The 23,923-nt window shown below is 42.4% G+C and overlaps 1 protein-coding gene and 1 long non-coding RNA gene across 8 annotated transcripts in view; both read right to left on the minus strand.

Moving 5' to 3' along the window:
• The window catches only part of si:ch73-173h19.3 (calcium-binding EGF-like domain-containing protein), a 73,028-nt gene extending 58,916 nt beyond the window's left edge, over window positions 1-14,112 (minus strand). Inside the window, exons 1-3 of one of the 2 annotated variants that reach the window (XM_010904836.3) lie at window positions 13,886-14,112; window positions 12,694-12,732; window positions 5,107-5,197 (exon numbers count right to left, since the gene is read on the minus strand). In XM_010904836.3, the coding sequence (XP_010903138.2) occupies window positions 5,107-5,187 (81 nt within the window). In that variant the 5' untranslated portion in view covers window positions 5,188-5,197; window positions 12,694-12,732; window positions 13,886-14,112. The remainder of the gene's footprint in view (window positions 1-5,106; window positions 5,198-12,693; window positions 12,733-13,885) is intronic. The other variant, XM_010904835.3, reaches the window with a different exon arrangement.
• Window positions 14,113-15,006: 894 nt separating this feature from the next.
• On the minus strand, window positions 15,007-19,732 carry LOC105030763. Of its 6 annotated transcripts, none has more exons than XR_002196516.2 (5): window positions 18,850-19,732; window positions 18,620-18,775; window positions 17,994-18,153; window positions 16,070-16,805; window positions 15,007-15,249 (listed from the first exon to the last, which is right to left on the minus strand). It is a non-coding gene; the product is annotated as an uncharacterized LOC105030763 (long non-coding RNA). The 6 variants fall into 6 exon arrangements; XR_002196518.2 differs by having other exon boundaries at window positions 15,007-16,805; window positions 18,850-19,272; window positions 19,388-19,719; XR_829628.3 differs by having other exon boundaries at window positions 15,007-16,805; window positions 18,850-19,021; window positions 19,201-19,700.
• Between the last annotated feature and the right edge of the window lie 4,191 nt (window positions 19,733-23,923).

Consider the following 23,923-nt stretch of genomic DNA (forward strand, 5'->3'; position numbering starts at 1 on the left):
AACAGGAATAGCCTATAAACAGTTGAACACCTTTTGCGGGATGAATCAATGTCAGAGTATAACCAAAAACAGAATTTGCATTTACCTTATTGCTTTTGTACAGCACGTTGGAAAGGATTTCTAAACCATTGCTTTCTACTTCAATATGATTAGGCTACATCTCTACATTACAAGCTAAAAGTCGGATATAAAATGTCAGATATTCAGTCGCTCCAATTAATCCAATAACCCTTGATCTTCCAGAATCTGGTTGTTATCTGAACGTAACTCAAAATCAAAGGATGTGTTAGTCTTTTCTGTTGTTTTATTCATGTTTTTAATTGCATCAAAACATTGTTGAAAAATAAATGGCAATTTCTCAAAAAGGCTATTGAAATTGCTGTATATAAAAATCTACTTATCCGTAGCTTTTTGCGCGTACACTAAATCTGCAGTAGTCTGATGTTTTGCTCCACAATCACCAACGTGATCAAAACGTTGAAGAAACTCCAGGCATGCAAATGCACGTTTGCAATCGTGAACATACACACACAAATACGTTTTACCCGCGCAAACATAACCTGTGATTATTAGGGCCACCAGCGATGGATTTTCAAAATGCAAAAGAAAGAAATCAACGGATCACACACCTGCACTCTTAGCTTAAAGTCAAAGTCGTCAGTAGCCAATGATAACCCATGGTTGCAATATTCTGAGATGCAAAGCAAACCGAATCACATGGCCTACTTGTATGGCCGGAGTTGAGGTGGTTGAGTCAAAGGCAAATCATCATTCTTCGGCAGAGTGCTTCCCAAACACGTTTTCTCCTTAAATATCGTGAATAATTCCATATAGCGCTTTATCTTGAAGGCAGACCCATGTTAAAGCTATCTAACAAACAGTTGCCTAATCTTCAAAAACATTTCCTGCCTGAGTTGTTCAGTGCAACTCTTCTTGGCTGTGTTGTTCGGTGCATTTGACAAATAAACCTTGAAACTTGTATTAAAAGGCCTATCGCCTATCATTGTTCTGAGAAAGATGCGTTGAGTAGATAACTAAATCACATTTAAATGGTGGTGGAGGGGTTTGAGTACCCGTGTGACCCTAGGAGCTATGTTGTCTGGGGCTGTATGCCCGTTGTAGGGTCTCTCAAGGCAAACAGGTCCTAGGCGACGGGTCAGGCTAAGAGCGGTTCAAAACCCCTTAATGATGATAACAATCTTGAGGTCCGAGACATCGCCCGGTATGGCGCAGCCGGGGCCCCACACTGGAGCCAGGCCCGGGGTTGGGGCTCGTACGCGAGCGCCTGGTGACCGGGCCTTTCCCCATGGGGCCCGGCCGGGCTCAGCCCAAAGGAGCGACATGGGGCCGCCTTCCCGTAAGGGGTGCGGAGAGGATCGGGCGGCAGTCGAAGGCGGGGGCCTAGACAGCCCGATCCCTGGACATGGAAACTAGCTCTAGGGACGTGGAATGTCACCTCGCTGGTGGGGAAGGAGCCTGAGATTGTGCGAGAGGTTGAGAGGTTCCGACTAGAGGTAGTCGGGATCACCTCTACGCATGGCTTGGGCTCTGGAACCACACTCCTTGAGAGAGGATGGACTCTTCACCACTCTGGAGTTGCCCATGGTTAGAGATGGCGAGCTGGTGTGGGTTTGCTTGTAGCTGCCCAGCTCTGCCGCCATGTGTTGGAGTTTACCCCGGTGAACGAGAGGGTCGTTTCCCTGCGCCTACGGGTTGGGGATTTGTCTCTCACTGTTTTTTCTCTCACGGGGATTTGTCTCTCACGGCAGTGCAGAGTACCCGACCTTCTTGGAGTCTCTGGGAGGGGTGCTGGAAACTGCTCCGACTGGGGACTCTATTGTTCTACTGGGGGACTTTAACGCCCACGTGGGCAACGACAGTGACACCTGGAGGGGCGTGATTGGGAGGAACGGCCCCTCTGATCTGAACCCGAGCGGTGTTCAGTTATTGGACTTCTGTGCTAGTCACAGTTTGTCCATAACGAACACCATGTTCGAGCATAAGGGTGTCCATCAGTGCACGTGGCACCAGGACACCCTAGGCCGCAGGTCGATGATCGACTTTGTTGTCATTTCCTCTAACCTGCGGCCGTATGTCTTGAACACTCAGGTGAAGAGAGGGGCGGAGCTGTCAACTGATCACCACCTGGTGGTGAGTTGGATCCGATGGCGGGGGAAGAAGCTGGACAGTCTCAGCAGGCCCAAGCGTACTGTAAGGGTCTGCTGGGAACGTCTGGCCGAGTCTCCTGTCAGAGAGATCTTTAACTCCCACCTCCGGCAGAGCTTCGACTGGATCCCAAGGAAGGCTCGAGATATTGAGTCCAAGTGGACCATGTTCTCCACCGCCATTGTCGAAGCGGCCGCTCGGAGCTGAGGCCATAAGGTCTCCGGTGCCTGTCGAGGCAGCAATCCCCGAACCCGGTGGTGGACACCGGAAGTAAGGGATGCCGTCAAGCTGAAGAAGGAGTCCTATCAGGCCTGGTTGGCTTGTGGGACTCCTGAGGCAGCTGACGGGAACCGGCAGGCCAAGCGGACTGCAGCCCGGGTGGTTGTGGAGGCAAAAACTCGGGCCTGGGAGGAGTTTGGTGAGGCCATGGAGAAGGACTATCGGCTGGCCTCGAAGAGATTCTGGCAAATCGTCCGGCGCCTCAGGAGAGGGAAACAGTGCCCTACCAACACTGTTTACAGTAGAGGTGGGCAGCTGTTGACCTCAACTGGGGATGTCGTCGGGCAGTGGAAGGAATACTTCGAGGATCTCCTCAATCCCGCCGTCACGTCTTCCATTGAGGAAGCAGAGGATGGGGGCTCAGAGGTGGACTCGTCCATCACCCGGGCTGAAGTCACAGAGGTAGTCAAGAAACTCCTCGGTGGCAAGGCACCGGGGGTGGATGAGATCCGCCCTGAGTACCTCAAGTCTCTGGATGTTGTGGGACTGTCTTGGTTGACACGCCTGTGCAACATCGCGTGGCGGTCGGGGACAGTGCCTCTGGAATGGCAGACCGGGGTGGTGGTCCCTCTTTTTAAGACCGGAGGGTGTGTTCCAACTATAGGGGGATCACACTTCTCAGCCTCCCCGGGAAAGTCTATGCCAGGGTTCTGGAGAGGAGAATACGGCCGATAGTAGAACCTTGGATTCAGGAGGAACAGTGTGGTTTTCGTCCGGGCCGTGGAACACTGGACCAGCTCTATACCCTCTACGGGGTGTTGGAGGGTTCATGGGAGTTTGTCCAACCAATCCACGTGTTTTGTGGATTTGGAGAAGGCATTCGACTGTGTCCCTCGCGGCATCCTGTGGAGAGTGCTTTGGGAATATGGGGTCCTGGGTCCTTTGCTAAGGGCTGTCAGGTCCCTGTACGACCGAAGCAGGAGCTTGGTCCGCATTGCCGGCAGTAAGTCAGACTTGTTCCCAGTGCATGTTGGACTCCGGCAGGGCTGCCCTTGTTCTGTTCGTAATTTTTATGGACAGAATGTCTAGGCGCAGCCAGGGGCCAGAAGGTGTCAGGTTTGGTGACCACACGATTTTTTCTGCTCTTTGCGGATGATGTTGTCGTGTTGGCCCCTTCAAACCAGGACCTTCAGCATGCACTGGGATGGTTTGCAGCCGAGTGTGAAGCAGTGCGGATGAGAATCAGTACCTCCAAATCCGAGGCCATGGTCCTCAGTCGGAAAAGGGTGGCTTGCCCACTTTGGTGGAGTGAGGGAAGGATGGAATGGGAGATTGACAGACGGATCGGTGCAGCTTCTGCAGTAATGCGGTCGATGTATCGGTCTGTCGTGGTGAAGAAAGAGCTGAGCCGCAAGGCGAAGCTCTCGATTTACCGTTCAATCTACGTTCCTACTCTCACCTATGGTCATGAGCTTTGGGTCATGACCGAAAGGACAAGATCCCGGATACAGGCGGCCGAAATGAGCTTTCTATGCAGGGTGGCTGGGCGATCCTTAAGAGATAGGGTGAGAAGCTCGGTCACCCGGGAGGAGCTCAGAGTAAAGCCGCTGCTTTTCCACATCGAGAGGGGTCAGCTGAGGTGGCTTGGGCATCTGTTTCAGATGCCTCCGGAATGCCTTCCTGGGAAGGTGTTCCGGGCCCGACCCACCGTGAGGAGACCCCGGGGAAGTCCTAGGACACGCTGGAGGGACTATGTCTCCCGGCTGGCCTGGGAACACCTCGGTGTCCCCCCGGAAGAGCTGGAGGAAGTGTCTAGGGAGAGGGATGTCTGGGCATCTCTGCTTAGACTGCTGCCCCCGCGACCCGGCCCCGGATAAGCGGAAGATGATGATGATGACATTTACATGGATCGGCTAATATTATAGTAGATACACTCTGTTTTTAACAATTAAAATAGCACTTCACCAGCCACTCCTTTTCACGCATGATTATCACACACACAACTGAGGCACTCAATTGTTATTTTGGTTAAGAAATTACAATAATTTGAACATGAAATTAAAAAATCAAGCATGCAACGTGTCATAATTATTTCGCGCACCAACTTTTTTTCAATTGAAGTAATCCAAAAGTAATCATTATTTTTTTCAAAAGTAATCATTATTTTATTGATAACGTAACGGATTACAGATAATGTTTTTATCTGTAAAAACCGTTGCAATCCTCTACTCCCCAACTCTGCATGCAAACTGTGGTATAAATCCATATTCTGATTATTTGATATTTACTTACAATACTCCTGTACAATACAATTGTATTGGATTTTTTTATACAGTTCGGGCCAGTAAAAATCAGTATGGGCCAGTGGATTTCAGACCAACTGGCCCAATAGGGACAGTGAGAAAAACAGCGTTGGACCACTTACATGGCATTGCATCAGAAGTTTTGGTCCTTATTATGCCTGTACTACCTTGCAAATTTGGGCAGTTTTCCACCATTTAATCACACATGAATTTGCAAAAAAGAGCTTTCAGAGAAATAACAATAATGAATCAGAACAAATACAATAGGGTTTCAAACCCCTAACCGAACATCCTCCTTCACAATTTTATTTTGCTTATATGGACAGTGACACAGATCAAGCCTAATGCTTCTGCCCTCAAGACATCTGGTAGTACTGTGGTTTTGCAGCAGGCACTGCATGATGTGAGGAAAACTTGCCGTGTATGAAACAGGTTCCTCAACCTCCTGCAAGACGACCATGTTGACAACAACACTCAGGCATAGGTAAATCTGTAGCATTTTGCTGAATCTGAAACATGAACAGAAAACAAAATAAACATTTAGTTAGTATGTACATAAAAGCATGTAGAAGTAATTTTAATCATAGGTACTCTTCAACTGTGAGTGACGGAATCTAAAACAAAAATCCAGAAAATCACATTGCATGATTTTTAAGTAATTAATTTGCATTTTATTGCATGATATAAGTATTTGATACATCAGAAAAGCAGAACTTAATATTTGGTACAAAAACCTTTGTTTGCAATTACAGAGATCATACGTTTCCTGTAGTTCTTGATAAGGTTTGCACACACTGCAGCAGGGATTTTGGCCCACTCCTCCATACAGACCTTCTTCAGATCCTTCAGGTTCCGGGGCTGTCGCTGGGCAATACAGACTTTCAGCTCCCTCCAAAGATTTTCTATTGGGTTCAGGTCTGGAGACTGGCTAGGCCACTCCAGGACCTTGAGATGCTTCTTACGGAGCCACTCCTTATTTGCCCTGGCTGTGAGTTTTGGGTCGTTGTCATGCTGGAAGACCCAGCCACGACCCATCTTCAATGCTCTTACTGAGGGAAGGAGGTTGTTGGCCAAGATCTCGCCATACATGGCCCCATCCATCCTCCCCTCAATACGGTGCAGTCGTCCTGTCCCCTTTGCAGAAAAGCATCCCCAAAGAATGAGGTTTCCACCTCCATGCATCACGGTTGGGATGATGTTCTTGTGGATGTACTCATCTTTCTTCTTCCTCCAAACACGGCGAGTGGAGTTTAGACCACATTACCTTCTCCCATTCCTCCTCTGGATCATCCAGATGGTCATTGGCAAACTTCAGACGGGCCTGGACATAAGGTGGCATGAGCAGAGGGACCTTGGGTGCGCTGCAGGATTTTAATCCATGACGGCAAAGTGTGTTACTAATGGTTTTCTTTGAGACTGTGGTCCCAGCTCTCTTCAGGTCATTGACCAGGTCCTGCCATGTAGTTCTGGGCTGATCCCTCACCTTCCTCATGATCATTGATGCCCCACGAGGTGAGATCTTGCATGGAGCTCCAGACCGAGGGAGATTGACTGTGATCTTGAACCTCTTCCATTTTCTATTAATTGCGCCAACAGTTGTTGCCTTCTCACCAAGCTGTTTGCCTATTGTCCTGTAGACCATCCCAGCCTTGTGCAGGTTTACAATTCTATCCCTGATGTCCTTACACAGCTCTCTGGTCTTGGCCATTGCGGAGAGGTTGGAGTCTGTTTGATTCAGTGTGTGGACAGGTGTCTTTTATACAGGTAAAGAGTTCAAACAGGTGCAGTTAATACAGGTAATGAGTGGAGAATAGGAGGGCTTCTTAAAGAAAAACTAACAGGTCTGTGAGTGCCGGAATTCTTACTGGTTAGTAGGTGATCAAAAACGTATGTAATGCAATAAAATGCAAATTAATTATTTAAAAATCATACAATGTTATTTTCTGGATTTTTGTTTTAGATTCCGTCTCTCACAGTTCAAGTGTACCTATGATAAAAATTACAGACTTCTACATGCTTTGTAAGTAGGAAACCTGCAAAATTGGCAGTGTATCAAATACTTGTTCTCCCCACTGTATCTATGAAATGGGTCCCTGGGTGGCTTATCTTGCAGGCAGCCCTGTCTGACATCTACTGGCGATCAAATCCTTGTCGAGGCATACCAGTAATGACCGTGAATATAGTGTTGAGCGGTGCATATTGCTCGCCCTGCCCGGGTGGATGTCAGACAGCTGCCTTATCTTGATGCACACTAGCAACTCTTTATGATAGGTCGGGCACCACAGTTGTTCGCCAAAGAATGCATACACCTCCCTTATGTTTGTACTGAAAACATTCTGGTCTTTGATTCTCCAGCAACTTCTGTGGAGTTTCTGCGATGTGGCAAGGCCGTAATTATAATTGGAGCAGGGGTTGATGTAAAATATGTGAAAAGACTTGAAATACTACAGCTTAATTGGCCATCAGTGTGTGTGTCTGTTTGTGTGTGTGTGTGTGTTGGGACGCTGCGTCAAATGTAAATAAAAAAAGAATGCAATGATGTGCCAATCATTTACTCCCTATATTGAATAGACAATAGTACAAAGACAACATATCAATTGTTGAAACTGGGAAATGTTATTATTTTTGGAAAATGATATGCCTCTTTTTTTTGTTTGATGCCAGCAACACGTTTCAAAAAAGTTGGGACAGGGGCATGTTTACCACTGTGTTGCATCAACTCTTCTTTTAACAACACTCAGTAAGCGTTTGGGAACTGACAAAACCAATTGCTGTAGTTTTGAAAGATATGTGCTTTCCCATTCTTGCTTGATATAGGATTTCAGCTGCTCAACATTTCGGGGTCTCCTGTGTAGTATTTTTGGTTTCATAATGCGCCATATGTTTTCAGTACATGACAGGTCTGGACTACAGTCAGGCCAGTTTAGCACCCAGACTCTTTTACCACAGAGCCCTGCTGTTGTGATACATGCAGAATGTTGTTTGGCATTGTCTTGCTGAAATAAGCAAGGCCTTCCCTGAAAAAGATGTAATCTGGATGTTTCAATATGTTGTCTTTTGAACTATTTTCTATTAAATATAGGGTTTAAATGATTTGCATTTCTTTGCATTCTGTTTTTATTTACATTTTACATAGTGTCCCAAGTTTTTTGGAAATGGGGTTGTAGAACGAAAACCCTGTAAAGCTTCTTTATGCACCATCAGTTGGCTTATGTCGTTATTATGTACATAATTACATCAGGCATGGATTTGTTAGACAAGTACAGACATCTCCTTAGAAAAAAGACACATTTTATTGGCAAAGGATCTGATCCCCTTCTGGCTATCTTATGAATCACCCCATCAACTTTATGTGTTTTGTCTGAAAGTACATGCTCAAACTGCGTTTAGCTCCTGTTCAAATGTAATGACTAGAACAGGGCTACAGTTCTATAAATCATGATGTTATTGGTGTCATCAACATATTTACCACTAATATACATATTTAACACTAAGTGTAAAGTTGCCCCGCTGAGAACCTCCAAGCTTACCCTAGCTTGAATTTCAGTATAGTCTAAACTGATTTTCAATGGGCAAGGCAGGTCTGTTGCTGGTCCAAATTGGGAAATATTTGAGGCTGGCAAAGCTGCTAAATGATAACACTGATGTTGGTAGACCAGTTAAAACAGCAAGCAAGTGCCCGAAACGTATATTAAGATTCAAAGTGCAGTATCTATAAGCCTGTCCTACAACATAAACTGTAAATTCAGAGTAGTTAGATGGTCTGGGGGCTATAATGGAGTTGCCAGCACAGTCACCGGATCTCAACCCTATTGAGCTGTTGTGGGAACAGCTGTGTAGTATTGAGATCGTATAGTACATAAGTGCCCATCAAGCCAATCCAACTTGTGGGAGGGGCTTCAGATTATCTCAACAAATTGACAACAAGAGTGCCAATGGCCTGCAAGGATGTAATTGCTGCAAATAAAGGATTATTTGATGAAAGCAAAGTTTGAAGGACACTTATCATTTCAATTAACCTGACCCAAACTCTAAGTGACTCCAAACTTTTGAACCAACCACCTTCCAGATCACAAATCAAGCTAATCAAAGCCATCTGTTATCAACTGTAGTGACTTTGATTAGTTCAGAATAAAACCAGTTGGAGCCAAGTGGCAAAAGGTGCTGTGGTTAGATGAGACCAAAACTGAAAATTTTGGCCTGAGCCCAAAACAATATATCTGGCAAAAACCCAATGGATATTTCTACCCAAAGAACACCATGCCTACAGTATAGCACAGCAGTGGAAGCATCCTGTGTGGGGGTGTTACTCTTCAGCAGGGATTGGAGCACTTGTCAGGATATAAGGGAAATGGATAATACAAAATACATACAGATTATTGAGGAGCACCTGCAGCCCTCTGCCAGGAAGTTGACAATGGGAAGATGGTTTGCATTTGAACATGATAAAGACCCAAAGCACACCGCCGGTGCAACCGTAGTGGCTGAAGGACAAGAAGATGAGTGTTCATGGGTGACCTAGTCAGAGCCCTCACCTAAATCCCATCGAGAAAATGTGGAAGTATTTGAAAAATGCTGTCCATGAATGGTCACATTGCAATTTGAATGAGCTTGAACAATTCTGCAAGGAAGAATGGGCAAATATCACACAGTCTAGGTGTGCAAAGTTAATAGAGACATATTCAAAGAGACTCATGGATTTAATTCAAGCAAAGGGTGGTTCCACCAAGTATTACCTCAGGGGTGTGTTCACTTATCCAAATAGGGTATTTAAAAATAGAAAGAAAAAATCTGATTATTATTTATTTTTATCACTTCAATATTGTTGGTTACTGTGTTTAAGTAAATAAAATAGTCTGGTTTTACATGTTTTCATTTCAGGCTGTAAGGCAACAAGAGGTGAACATTTTGAAAGGGGTTGTTGAAAAACAAGTAAAATTATGTTTTAGAAATTCATGCCAATATATTGAAAATGTAAAGAAATCACATGTATTCAGAATCCTTTGCTATGACACTCAAAATTGAGCTTAGATACATACTGTGTCCTGTGACCAAACTTGACATTTCTGTAGAAGTCACTGGCAAATTCTATTGATTGAAAATTATTTTGGAAGGCATGCACATCTACATAAAGACCCACACTTCACCGTGCATTACTGAGCAAAAAGCAAGCCATGAAGTCCAAGGAACTCTCCGTAGACATACAGGATAGGATTGTGTTGAGATATAGATCTGGGAAGACTATTTAAAAAATGCTAATGCATTCGAATTTCCCAAGAGCACAGCGGGCCCCATCACTATGAAATGAAAAAAGTTTGGAACCACCAAGTGGCTGTCCAGGCAAAATATTTTTATTGACTGAACCGAGGCCAATAAAAACAATGTCCTCGGTCAGGCAGGTGACCAAGAACCCGATAGCTTATATAACAGATCTTAAGAGCTTCTCTGCAGAGGTGGGACAACCTGCCAGAAGGACAACCATCTCTGCAGCACTATCAGTCAAGCCTTTATAGTAAAGTGGCTAAACGGAAGCAACTCCTGAGTAAAAGACATATGAAATGCCTCCTGGAGTTTGTCAAACAGCACTTAAAGTACCCTGTATGAGACAAAATATTCTCTGGTCTGATGAGACCAAAAATCGATCTTCTAGGCCTGAATGCCAAGCACTGTGGCGAAGACTTTTTCCACTTTTAATGTGACCCATAATGTGAACAATTCAATTGAAAATCAAACTTAAATCTTTGAGGGGGAAAAATGAAAAATAAAACCTTACAATAACCTGGTTGCATAAGTGTGCAAACCCTCTTATAACTTGAGATGTGGCTGTGTTCAGAATTAACCAATCACATTCAAACTCATGTTAAACAGAAGTCATTACACACCTGCCATCAATTCAAGTGACTCTGATTAATCACAAATAAAGTTCAGCTGTTCGGATTTTCCTGACATTTTCTTAGTTGCAAATCAGAGCAAAAGCCATGGTCCGCAAAGAGCTTCCAAAGCATCAGAAAGATCTCATTGTTGAAAGATATCAGTCAGGAGAAGGGTTCAAAAGAATTTCCAAAGCATTAGATATACCATGGAACACAATGAAGACAGTCATCATCAAGTGGAGAAAATATGGCACAACAGAGACATTACCAAGAACTGGACGTCCCTCCAAAATTTATGAAAAAACAAGAAGCAAACTGGTCAGGGAGGCTTCCAAGAGGCCTACAGCAACATTAAAGGAACTGCAGGAATTTCTGGCAAGTACTGGCTGTGTGCTACATGTGACAACAATCTCCCATGTTCTTCATATGAATGGCCTATGGGGTAGGGTGGGAAGACGGAAACCTTTTCTTACAAAGAAAAACATCCAAGCCTGGCTGAAGTTTGCAAAAACAAACATCAAAGTCCCCAAAAGCATGTGGGAAAATGTTATGGTCTGATGAAACCAAGGTTGAACTTTTTGGCCATAATTCCAAAAGGTATGTTTGGAGCAAAAACAACACTGCAAATCACCCAAAGAACACCATACCCACAGTGAAGCATGGTGGTGGCAGCATCATGCTTTGTGGCTGTTTTTCTTCAGATGGAACCGGGACCCAGACCTGAACCTAATTGAACATCTGTGGGGTGATGTGATCTAAAGAGGGCTGTGCACATCAAAAGGTACTTCAACAAAGTATTAGTTTAAGGGTGTGCACACTTATACAACCAGGTTATTGTGAGTTTTACATTTTTCCCCCTCAAAGATTTCAGTTTGTTTTTCAATTGAATTGTTCACATTATAGGTCACATTAAAGGTGGAACAAGTTCTGACATGATTTATCTTTGTCTCATTCTTACATCACAAGAACCTGGCATTTTAACAGGGGTGTGTATACTTTTTATATCCACTGTAGTTTATACCATCCCTAAGCTGAAGCATGGTGGTGGGATGATCATGCTATGGGGATGCTTCTGAATGGAAGGGATTGGGAGACTGTTCAGGATTGAAGAAAGGATAAATGGAACAAAAAACAGAGAGGTCCCTGAAGAAAACATGATCCAGAGTGTACAGGACCTCAGACTGGGGAACGGATTCATCATTCAGCCTGACAATTTTCAGCATGACTTCAGAGACAAGTTCCCAGACTTGATAGCTATATTCCATCTCAGTGGGGAGACCTGAAGATAGCAGGTAAGCTCTGCTACCATTCCAATCTGAGAGCTTGAGAGGATCTGCAAGAAACGATAGGTTAAAACTGCCCAAATCCAGGTGAGGTGTGCTGGTAGAGGTACATTTAGAGAAAGGGACTGGTAATTCCAAAGTAATTCCAAAGTCATTATATAAATGAATACTAGACCCTGGAAGATCATTTATATGTTAATAGAGAATATAGAATCAACCTTTGTAGGAAACCAATTCTGCTTTTCTAAGATACAGACAAAATGCCACTGATCACTACACTTTGTTCCCAATTCTAAGAACTGATGCAAACCATCAAACCATTAGGGGGAGGCAGGTTGCCTATGAGACAATCTAACCAGTAATTGAAAGGTGAGTAGATAGAATCCCTGATCAGCGGAAAAAATATTTAAATGTGGGCATTACCAGTTTGCTCAGCTTTTTAAGGTGCTATTTTGTAGCAACAAGTTAACCACCTTCCAGTTCCCAACTAGTTTTTAGCCTTGACTGTGCTACTGACTGACAACTCTATGGGAAGCTCTGGTGAAGCATCATCAGCAGGGATTTCCAGGTCTCATCCAGGACTAGTGACTCCCTCAGACAGCTAGGGTACATGCCAAGCTAACGGAGGTTGTCCTGTGTGTGAGCATGCCCTCACAAGCGTTGAACCACATGACTTCCTGGTTGAAAGAGCAGAGTGGAAAAAAACAAAATGGCTTGCCTATGAGGACAACTTGCCATAATCTTAATCTCTCCTAATTTGTTTGGGGGATGTTGCAAAGAGAGTGTAGTAGATACAACAGGATATGACGAAATTGGGGAAGGGTAAAGGGGGGTGAAAGGTATACATACATATATTTTGGGTGTTACCAGCAACCCTTTTCCATCCCTCTAGAAAATTTAGAATGAGATGTAAATGAGAACTTGTGGTACAGATATACTTATATTTATTATTATCGATAATTTTCTTCAGTATCTATACTGATATATATGAAATTAGAATTCCCAGTTACAGATTTGATCAAGAAATTGTTGATCAATTTGACCGTTGTCAGTGATAGATAGTGATAGAGACTACAATGACTGCTTTATGACTCTTTCTGGCTTGTTTGTTTATTCAATTGATATTAGTGTCACTGATCATGTATTACAACCATTCGGGCTTGGATTAAAAATTATAATGTGTGAAACATTTTAAATCAAATGTTGGGGGTATGAAGTGTCATTAAAATATGTGATTCAGTGATTTTATCCCTTCTACAACATTTGTATCCAGGAAAATCTATAACATTTCAATAACAGGTTTCTGTAAAAAATCAGGGGGATTAAACTTCTTAAATTGAGATTTCCTCTTGGTATTTGTTTGTCAAAAAACGATACATTCGTTTTTGTCAGTAACAAGGATAATAGAGTTATATTGTTTCCGATTTGCAAAAAATCTGTTATTCTTTCAAATCATGGAGCTCTCAGATTTTTACATTGACTTTTATGGACAACCCTCATTCTCTGCATCTCATGTCCACAATGTTGTACAAAAAATATTAATAATAGGCAGTTACCTGGAGCCTGCCCAATGATGTACCTGATGGACAATTGATAAAGCCATTCAACAATAATGTGCGGTCATTTGTTTTTTGACATCCATGAACAATGAACTGAGCAACATATCTTCTAAATAAAACGTTATTTGCTATGAACAAAACACTTGAAAGTAAAGAGTATATTCATTTATAACAATTTTATCCAAGCACAAAGGCAAATCACATGCCCAGACATTTAAAAACTGTATTTACGGATTTTATCATTATTGTTCTGCTACAGGTAACCTACGTTTAACGATGTTCCAAAAACTATTGTACGCGATTGAGAAAAACGTGAAGTGGGAGTGCCTGATGCGGCAATTAAAAACCAAACAATTCCGATTATAATGCATTTTAAAAAATGCTGATAATAACAAGTCTGTGTATATACACGAATTGTACGGCTCTTGAAAATAGTTTTCATTAAAGCAGACATATCAAGACCAATTGGATAGGCAACTTACCTGTAAAATTAGTTGGGTGTAAATCGGTAGGGTACTCAATGGATTATGCTCTTCGGGTGGATTTCCTCCGAAGTGATTGTGAATCTGATTATAGAAGCAAAAACTGCAGTAGCTTTTTATCTCCGAAATCGCTACAATATACAAATTACCAGGATATCACAGAGTAAAAAAAGATCGGGAGGTGGTGCTATGTTTACAGTTGAAGCTTTTGAGAAGTAATTTCTGCGGAATCCCATTAAAAGCGTTGTGCCCCCTCTACTGGAGATCCGGCAATATTTAGTCAGTAGCTCGTTTTTGGCACCCGACTTCATAGGCCTATGTATTTTGGAAATTACGGAGTTCTGGCACGTGGAAGTTAAGATGTTCTTTTTTTACTGATTTCTATTATATTAGCCTAGATACATTTCTTTAAACGTTCATATAATGGCTTATGATAGATCATGTTAAACGAAGAATTGTCAAATTTGTACAAATTGTAATTTTTGTGTTCAAACAAATTTTTCATTACATTCAAATGCATGCCTTTTTAGATGCTGCACCAGCGCAGTGTGACACACAAATGTTTCTACATAATATCAAGGAAATTACATTATGACTGATAGCTGCACGCCATGTCATGTCTTTGGGGATGACTTTCAACAATCACTGTAGACTAGAGAAGATATCTACTGTGAGGATTTTGCCACACGGCCTTAGTGGAGCCGGCCAAGAGCGAATGTTTCTTATTGAGTAAGTCACTAAGCGACTCACTACCCACTGTTAAATAGCGTAGTAGATGCGGACTGCCACGTAGGAGACCAGCGTTCGATCCTCGCCATGGACAAATCAAATTAGGTATTAGGATTTGTTCAGGATAGACATAAACTCTGCTGGCTACAAGCTTCAGTAGTTACCCAGATAACGTCTTACCGACGTTGGCCCAATATACACACGAGATGTTGGCAGAATGCTGTATAGATGTTGGCTGGTCATCGACAAGATGTAAAGGAGACATCGATTTTTCTCTTCTGCTGATGTTTGAATGATGCTTTCTGCTTCTCCGCCGCCGTTTAACTGACATTTAACTGATCTACTGCCAACATTTATTTGATCTACTGCCAACATAAAGTGAAGAGACAAGATAAAGAATAAAGTATGAACTTTATTTACAGAAAGTACAACTTTACCAAAAATCAAAAAACATGCAGCCTAAATAAAAACACCCAACAACTGTGCATTATATAGGCTACAAATTAATCTTCCTCAGGTCTCTCCCTCCTGCTGACGTCCCAAGTTGGTCTTCTTGGCTCAGCCTGAGTTTTTAACTGCCCTTTCAACCTCGGCCTTTGTAATTCCTGGCAAACGTGGGTTTTTAAGAACATAACCTGGAAGACAAAATATGAAGCGATTGCTTTAAGTATAGCAGTGTACGTTGTGGTCATTTTACCGTGGTGGCGGGGCCACAGCAAAATCTTTCCCCAACGTCAAGAAAAAAAGAATAGGCCTAATAATCAAGACATTTTGTTAGACAACATTCACAATAACTGCTTTTCCACCAAAAAGTAACCAGGACTTTGAGTCCCAGGAACTGCTATTCAAGGAACTATAGGGTTCCTTCAGCCCATTGTTGTGTTTCCACCGCGGTCTGAAGACCCACAAAGATTAGGCTAATTAGTCCGCTGTCGTATGCACCATACGCCATACAAAGCTACAGACAGGCATCTTTATTATTTATGCCACACTGCAACACCACAGCAACCATGGTGGAGATTCGTGTTGTGTTGATCAAGATTTATTGGTTTGCAAATGTGGTCACTGGAAGACATGAGCAGTAGTAGCAAAGCGGATTCAAAATCCCTGAAATGCTAGTCGAGTTGCAATACAAATATAATGAATGGATTTTACGAGTTATCGTGGAGATTGAACATGAGATGACTGATAAGATGGATACTCGTTTACAAAAAAAGGGAATGGTAAGATTTTTTCTAGTAGGCCTATATACGTTTAAGTAAATCACAATTGGGAATAATGTTACAGTAAACTACATCAACTTATTATTGGCACCTTTTTGTGTGTTTCAGATATGCGAGTACTACAGAATGCGTTGTGTTTCTACATCCGTTTGGGTACACCAACGGTGGGAAACCGTGGTTTCAACTTTAACGAGGCCTAGTGGATAAAGAATTCTAGGACACGTTTCTGTACCTGTACCGTCGATTGCAACCATAACTGGGATGACATGACACCGCCGTCGTGTACCTACTCAAAAAAAGGATCGCCATTACACTGTGGAAACCTGCAACCAACTCAGTACAGGAGCATTTCTCATTTAGAGTCGGCATTAATACAGTGTGTCACTGTACACAATTTCTGCAAACGTTTAGATTTAAGAAATATTTCAGCAGTGAGCAAGACAGTGTGTGGAAGTTCCTCTGTTTTCAGATTTACACAAACAGCCACTATACACGTATTTGGTTCAACAAATATTTAATCTGCAAAAATGTAGGTGTAAAATACAAAGAGTACTGTAAACCAGAAGCAATCTGGGTAGTATTATTGAACATTTAGATATGGCAGTAACATAAGTAAACCAGCAGCAATTTGTAGTATTATTGAATATTATACATACATGAGTGTAATATGCGTATGAATGGTGGCATAGCCCACTTCAACTACAGTGAGAATTATAAAAATATAGCAAGAAGATAAAGAAATAATATACATAACACTGTACACGGTTACTACACATAGCTCAGTTTCTTCCGCCGGAGACTCGAGGAATACCTACTCTCACCTCCTTATCACTCTTAATGCGGCTCTCTCCTCAGTATAGCGGCTGCATATAATGGTCCTGCTGCTCCTGTCCTCGCTGCAGGATGGTCCGGTTAGCGTCGTCCATGTCCCTCAGCGGGTCAAGGAAGTCTGTCTCTTTTCCTCTTTCCTTAGAAGAAAAATAAACACACCACAAAAATGAATAATACACAAGCACAATCGGCGTAGCCAACTGCAGTTTTTAAAAAGATCTTGTACCGACTAATCATTTGATTAAGTTTAGTGATTATTAGACACATACAAATATTAACTATTGGACAAAATTACCTTACTATTTTGTCCAATAAGGTTTAATTTCCTCTGTTTTACAAATGCATGATCACAGTCACTTGATGATGTTCCTAGTTCCTGGGTATAGTTCCTGCGGTGGAAACGCGGCTAATGTGTCAGTATTTAGCACATTGAGCGATTTTCTGCATGCAATCTGAGAAACTCAAATTGCACTGTCATAATCAGAGTCACCAATACGCTTTATGCAGACAAGCTGACAAAACAGATATCCTGACCTCTTTCAAAACAACTCTCGTTCTCCCTAAACGAAACAAATTATTTCAGTGTTTGTCAGCAGGAAGAAGACGGAAAGACCAGGCCAGTCACCAGAGGAACCAACATTACAGGTCATTTGTTTGCCTGGCTGCTTTTTAGCTAACTACTCAGTTAAAACACAAATTATTCTCAAATCGTCTAGATTTAGCTATCAATATTCCTGCCACAATTGTATCCCCAGTTATATTGACATGTATTGAGAAAACACAGAGGTTAGGTAAAGCAAGTTTGTCTAGCTAACAATAACAGTACTATTTCCATAGCTTGTTCGTCCAACAATAAATGCAACGTAAATGTATCAGTTTTCAAAGTGATTTTGCTTCAGAGGAGTAAATAGTTTAAGCCATTGCAACAAAAGAGAAGAGGGAGCAGGGACAAGTGTCAGGCAATTTTAGTTTAAAGTTGGAATAAATTATGTATTTACTTGAATCTGAAAAACCTTATTAATTAGGAAAAAATTATTACCATCTCTTAAAGGTTTATGCACTGCGTTTTTTAAGATGTGTATGCATTACTTTAGTAGACAGGGAAGAGACAAGAGTCTTGAAAGTGAGGGACAGAATGGTACATAAAGCAGAGTGCCAGCAGGGTACATGGAAGAAGAGAGGAGAGGTAGAGGAAATGAGGAAGGACAGAGATGGAGAGAATAGATGGAGAAGGGAATAGGAAAAGAGGATAGAGGGGAAAGGAAACATTGGTTTTGTTCATCAATGTTTAATTTCTATAAAAAATAAGCAAGTGTTGAACTTACACATAATAGCGTCCTTTACTGGTATTGACCGGATGATAGTCTTCTGCCCCCTCCCGCACCAGTTCAATTGGGTTGCCAAGTCCGGTGAGAAGACCTTCCCGCACACATGCCATTCTATTTGCTTCACATTCTGTCCCCCGGTTGAGGAAGGTTTTGAAGTCTAAAATGCAAACAAAGCATTAATACTGCACACTCGTATTGTTAGGGGTAGCCATACTACTCTAACTCTAAAACAATACTTTTTAATGTTCTAGACAATGTTTTTCTTAATAATGTCTATTTATTATGATCATAGTGACAACTTCTAAATTTCGTGCAGATCACAAAATAACTAAATGTTATTTTAGACAAATCAAAGTCTTAAAACAGGTTAATATGACCCTAACATAAGGGTTATAAGTTAAATGGCTAAAACCATAGAAATAATAAAACCATAACATAAAAGCGGTATACTATTTCAGACAAACTACTTAATCTACAAATGTACAAGCCATAGTAATTAGGACCTGGTAAAGAAGCTCTGACTCCTGGGGGCTCTTTTATCAAGCGTGCATACACACTAATCTGTGGTTAACCCTAACCCTACATTTGTTCGTATTTACACATTTAGGATTGTTTCTACTCACTCTTGATAAATGAGCCTCTGGCCTTTGCCCAACTTCCGGTGATCTGATCTGGTTATAAACCATCTGTAAGAGACACCTACGTCCTGGAAAGGCTGATGCTGGTCTGGCCTGTGAACCGGCTCCACTCAGTTGACTGGAACTTGGAATGGCTAGTGACTTAAAGAACAAACATCAACATTTGTTTAATGTTACTTCATATCTGACCCTTTTGCCCCTTCTGTATCACTTACCACTACTGATTCCATTCTGGTGGTTTGTCTTCGAACTCACAATCAATGGAAGAGTGGCTTTCAGAGCAGCCTTGTTGATGTTACGTTTTTTAGGGGAGAGGTATGGTTGAGGCATGTTGGAAGGAAGATGATCCTCCTCCTCAAAAGGTTGATGAGGAGAATGACCTGAGTCCTTTTGATCATATATGGAAGAGTTAATTTCAGCAACAAATTAGTTGAAAAGGCTTTATTTTTACCAGATACTTTTAGTCAGTATATATTTTACCTGAGTAATTGTCTGTTTGGATATTTTACTCAGATATGACAATCGATATTTTCCTAAGTCGGGGTAAAGTAATAAAATGTTCTCACTTGATACGTTGTCGACCTCTTTGGCATTCTTACCTGGTCAGTGTCACACATTACTTTTCCTACCGCTCCAGACTCAAGTGATGACAAGGACAATGCACAGTAAATGAAGGTAGCAAAATATTAGGCATGTGTAGTATTACAAATACGTACACCTGAAAAATAAATAGGGCTGTACACAGATTATTACCTGTTTCAAAGAGTTTTGCTTCTATCCTTTGGCTGGTTATGGGGAGATCTGAACACTGTGTTTAAGATCCGGGCTTTGTCAGCATAAGGGTGGCACCGTGCAAGTCCATCGAAATACCAGTAATTTGCTACAGTGGGAGAGTAACTGAACATTTGTGTAAACATGTAGAAAGTCCTGTTAGCAAGATTAAAAGCAGCTCTATTTTGGCTACGTCCGCCATTGCAAAAAATCGCATCATGTAAACAAAGGGGATAACGGCGCTCACTCTGACGTCAGCAGGAGATAACTATGGAAAGCCAAAGTGTTCAAATCGTCTTATTCTGAACTGGCGTTTTGCTTTTATGCCGTTGAAAACAAGCGTGCCGCACAAGCCCTGAAAAGTGAAGCCAAAACGTCTCGATCGCCCCCTGGTGAGTGGTCCTAGTATAGGTCATAAGCAGGACTCCACTTCCAAAACAGTGCAGCGTGTGCTTGCGATTGTTTACGGTATGCGCATTCTGCGAGGGAGAGTGAGGGCGGGGCACAGGGGTGGGGCCGTTGATCGCGGATTTACGGCTTTACTTCCTGCTCGCTACTGCGCATAACTACAGCGCAGAACTGGTCCCAAGATCGCTATCTGCGCAGACGCAAGTCCAAGATGTCAGCGCCATATCGGGACACTGGCGGCTTCAGTTTTCACCAATGGAAAAGAGCGAAGGGGCGTCGTCCATTTTTTTTACAGTCTATGTTTGAAAACGAGTGTTTGGGTGTCATTAATAAGGGGTATTTTTTGCCAGTTTTTCCTCTAAACAAGCATAGAAAATGTGTAAATTGTAACTGAAAACGTATATATAGTGCATTTACTGGCGATGAATACGCATATTATGGCCGTTTTTCACGTGCTTTTTACATCCATAAAGTATACCACCCAGCAAGCGTTCAGAACGCCTGTAATAACACATCAAACACGCGTTCAGAACGCCTTTAATTGTAGCAAAGAAACGGGGACTTCAACTGCTATTGTTTCGACTCCATATATTTAATTAAATTACGCTTATTGGTGTCAAGGATTTTGAAGTGTACATTGCATAATATGGATCTAGCCTTTGTACATTTCTATTGGTTAGAGCGGCTCAGTGCAATGCACTGAGTCTATTTTGAGTGAATTGGAGCATTGGGGGCTGAGTGTCCTTGGAATGATCTATAAAATATTATTTAATAATAAAAAAGCTTTTTATACATTTCTATTGGTTAGACCAATCCATGCAATGCATTAATAGATGTTGCTGGAATGTTATTCATACCTAGGTTATTTTACCTGCGTGAAGTTTGCTCCCCACTCAACACAAAACTTCGGGAAAATCAGCTAATTTGTTTGTGCTCCGTTTGTGCTGGTTTAAAATTTTCGTTTGTGGTGCTATCATTTTATAGATATTAAATAATATTTTATAGGTAATTCTGAGGTCACTCATCCCCTGACGTGGAAAACACTTCAGATTTCCGGGGAAAAAAAGCAAAAACTCAGGAACCTCCATCCATCTTCATCCGCTTATCCGGGGCCGGGTCGCGGGGGCAGCAGTCTAAGCAGAGATGCCCAGACTTCCCTCTCCCTAGACACTTCCTCCAGCTCTTCCGGGGAGACACCGAGGCGTTCCCAGGCCAGCCGGGAGACATAGTCCCTCCAGTGTGTCCTAGGTCTTCCCCGGGGTCTCCTCCTGGTGGGACGGGCCCAGAACACCTTCCCGGGAAAGCGTTTAGGAGGCATCCGGAACAGATGCCCAAGCCACCTCAGCTGACCCCTCTCAATGTGGAGGAGCAGCGGCTCTACTCTGAGCTCCTCCCGGGTGACCGAGCTTTCTCACCATATCTCTAAGGGATCGCCCAGCCACCCTGCGGAGAAAGCTCATTGCGGCCGCATGTATCCGGGATCTTGTCCTTTCGGTGATGACCCAAAGCTCATGACCACAGGTGTGAGTAGGAACGTAGATTGACCGGTAAACCACGACAGACCGATACATCGACCACATTACTGCAGAAGCTGCACCGATCCGTCTGTCAATCTCCCGTTCCATCCTTCCCTCACTCGTGAACAAGACCCCTAGATACTTAAACTCCTCCACTTGAGGCAAGAACTCTCCACCAACCTGAAGTGGGCAAGCCACCCTTTTCTGACTGAGGACCATGGCCTCGGATTTGGAGGTACTGATTTTCATCCCGACCGCTTCACACTCGGCTGCAAACCGTCCCAGTGCATGCTGAAGCTCCTGGTTTGAAGGGGCCAACACGACAACATCATCCACAAAGAGCAGAGACGAAATTGTGTGGTCCCCAAACCTGACACCCTCCAGCCCCTGACTGTGCCTAGAAATTCTGTCCATAAAAATTACGAACAGAACCGGCGACAAAGGGCAGCCCTGCCGGAGTCCTCAGGAACTTGTGAATCCAAAATAGAATTTAATGAATATTCAAAAAAGCAGAATTGGTCTGCAGAACAACTGACTTCCAAACCTTAAAACACATTTTTTTTTATACAGTATGGTTATACAATGATATTAGGTCCTCCCATTATGCTAATTTCTGGATGGATCCTTCTGGAATCTTCCATCAATGTTTTTCACAACCCTCTGGGATTCGCTCCCCCAGCCACTACCCATCATTACTCAGCATATTCTCTGAAGTCGAAGGAAAAACTGAGCACAGCTGTTGACCTTGACACATATAGAAATCCAAACTGTGTAACTTATTCTTCATCAGTCTCTCTTAACAATTAAATGTAGAAAAATCTAAGACAATTGGACTGTTTGGGAAAATTATATGAGCCCTAGGTAAATGTTAATGAACACCCAATTGAAATGCAACAGAACATGAGACGTTGTGTCTACTCTTCATCAGGTTAATGTGAAAGAACAACATTTTATGAAAACGTCTGTATCGACCATCCAAACGCGTGTTCAGAATGGTTGTAATGACCAACCAAAACACGCGTTCAGAACGCCTGTAATGACCAACCAAACCAAACACGCGTTCAGAACGCTTGTAATGACCGGAGGCGTCGCTAGGATCACAATACATTCGGGGCTTAGCCCACCCCCCAGCCCTGCACGGTATTAAGAAAAATTCAGTGACTGTGCGAATTCAGTGTGCTCCCGACAGTAGCTGTTTCTCAATTTTAAGGAAGGATCCTTCGAAGCCAGAATTTGGAGGATGCTTCGTCATCGATGTCCGTCGAAGGACCGTTCCAATGTCGAGGATCCTCCGAATCCCACCAAGGACTGAGTCCTTCGTTCTGAGAATTTCCCATAGACGGCAAAGGATGCATATGGGTATCCTTCGCGCTCCTATATTACCCACAATCCTATGCGCACGGCTTTGCCAGCTCGTAAAAAAAAAAAAGGTGGACCTAAGTGGAGTGACGGGGCAATATGCTTTTAAATGTAAGTATCTTTAGTTTAGTGTTTAACGTTACCGTACCTTTGTTAAAACGGTAGTACATAAAAATAAAGTTTAACGTTTAAATGCCAGTACAAATTGCTATTGATAATTAGCTAGATACCTCACGAGCTAACGGTAGGCTAGCTAGCTAACTGAACCAAACCGGACCTGTCACTGACAAAATGACGCAATGACGTGCACTTGGTAGCCTGTCCATTGTACGTGTTCTTCGAATGCTAAGGAGGAGCCTGGCCTAGCCTCTGAAGGATCCTTCGTTGGAAGGACTAGTCCTACCAAGGAAGGATCCTTGACATTGAGAAACAGCTATTGTCTTCCTTCTATAAAGTGTCTGGTAACCTAAGCTTGTTGGGGCTGCAATATTAAGCTTGTGATCTTTGCGATTCTGCATCCATTGATATGTTTTTTAAAAACAGTAGCAGAAAGCAAGTATTGTGTGATGGGTGTAGTACCGTATTGTTGCATTGACAAATGCCATGTTTGAGTTAGCTAGCACAGCCAGTCAAAGTAACTGTGAGCTTATAGTTTGCCAATTCAATGTGTAGGACTTATCTCAATATTAACAAGCTAGCCATACGGAAAATATATGTATTTTAAATATATTATTTCTATACATTTGATAAATGTATGTCAAAGTGTTCCAATTGGATTCTTTAAATATATTTCGAAAAAACAATACTATTACTATAAATGCATGGCTATTACGAACCCGCAGCTTTCCGCTATCCTGTCGGGCGCCCTACACATTGCTCCAAACAAGCCACTAAACCACTAAAGGCCAAAATTTTGGAATAAACCTAGAGAGGAACCAGGGTCAGAGGGGTGACCAGTCTTATCCAGTAAATACATATCATTGTGAAAAATGCATTCAGTAATGTATTTTCCACACAAAATACATATTGTAATGAGACCATGTTTGTCAGTGAAATACATTTGGACAAAAAATTATTTTTACATTTTTAAATACATTTTGATACCTGAAATGCATTTTGAATCAAGTTGAAAGTTGGAACACTGTGTAATAATGCAACAAATAAAGAATAATATTTCTCAATATAAAATTCCAGAGAGTTCGGGGATCTAATCATCCATGGTACAGAATAGTAT

This window comes from Esox lucius, chromosome 9 (genome assembly GCF_011004845.1).
Source record: "Esox lucius isolate fEsoLuc1 chromosome 9, fEsoLuc1.pri, whole genome shotgun sequence".
NCBI lineage: Eukaryota > Metazoa > Chordata > Actinopteri > Esociformes > Esocidae > Esox > Esox lucius.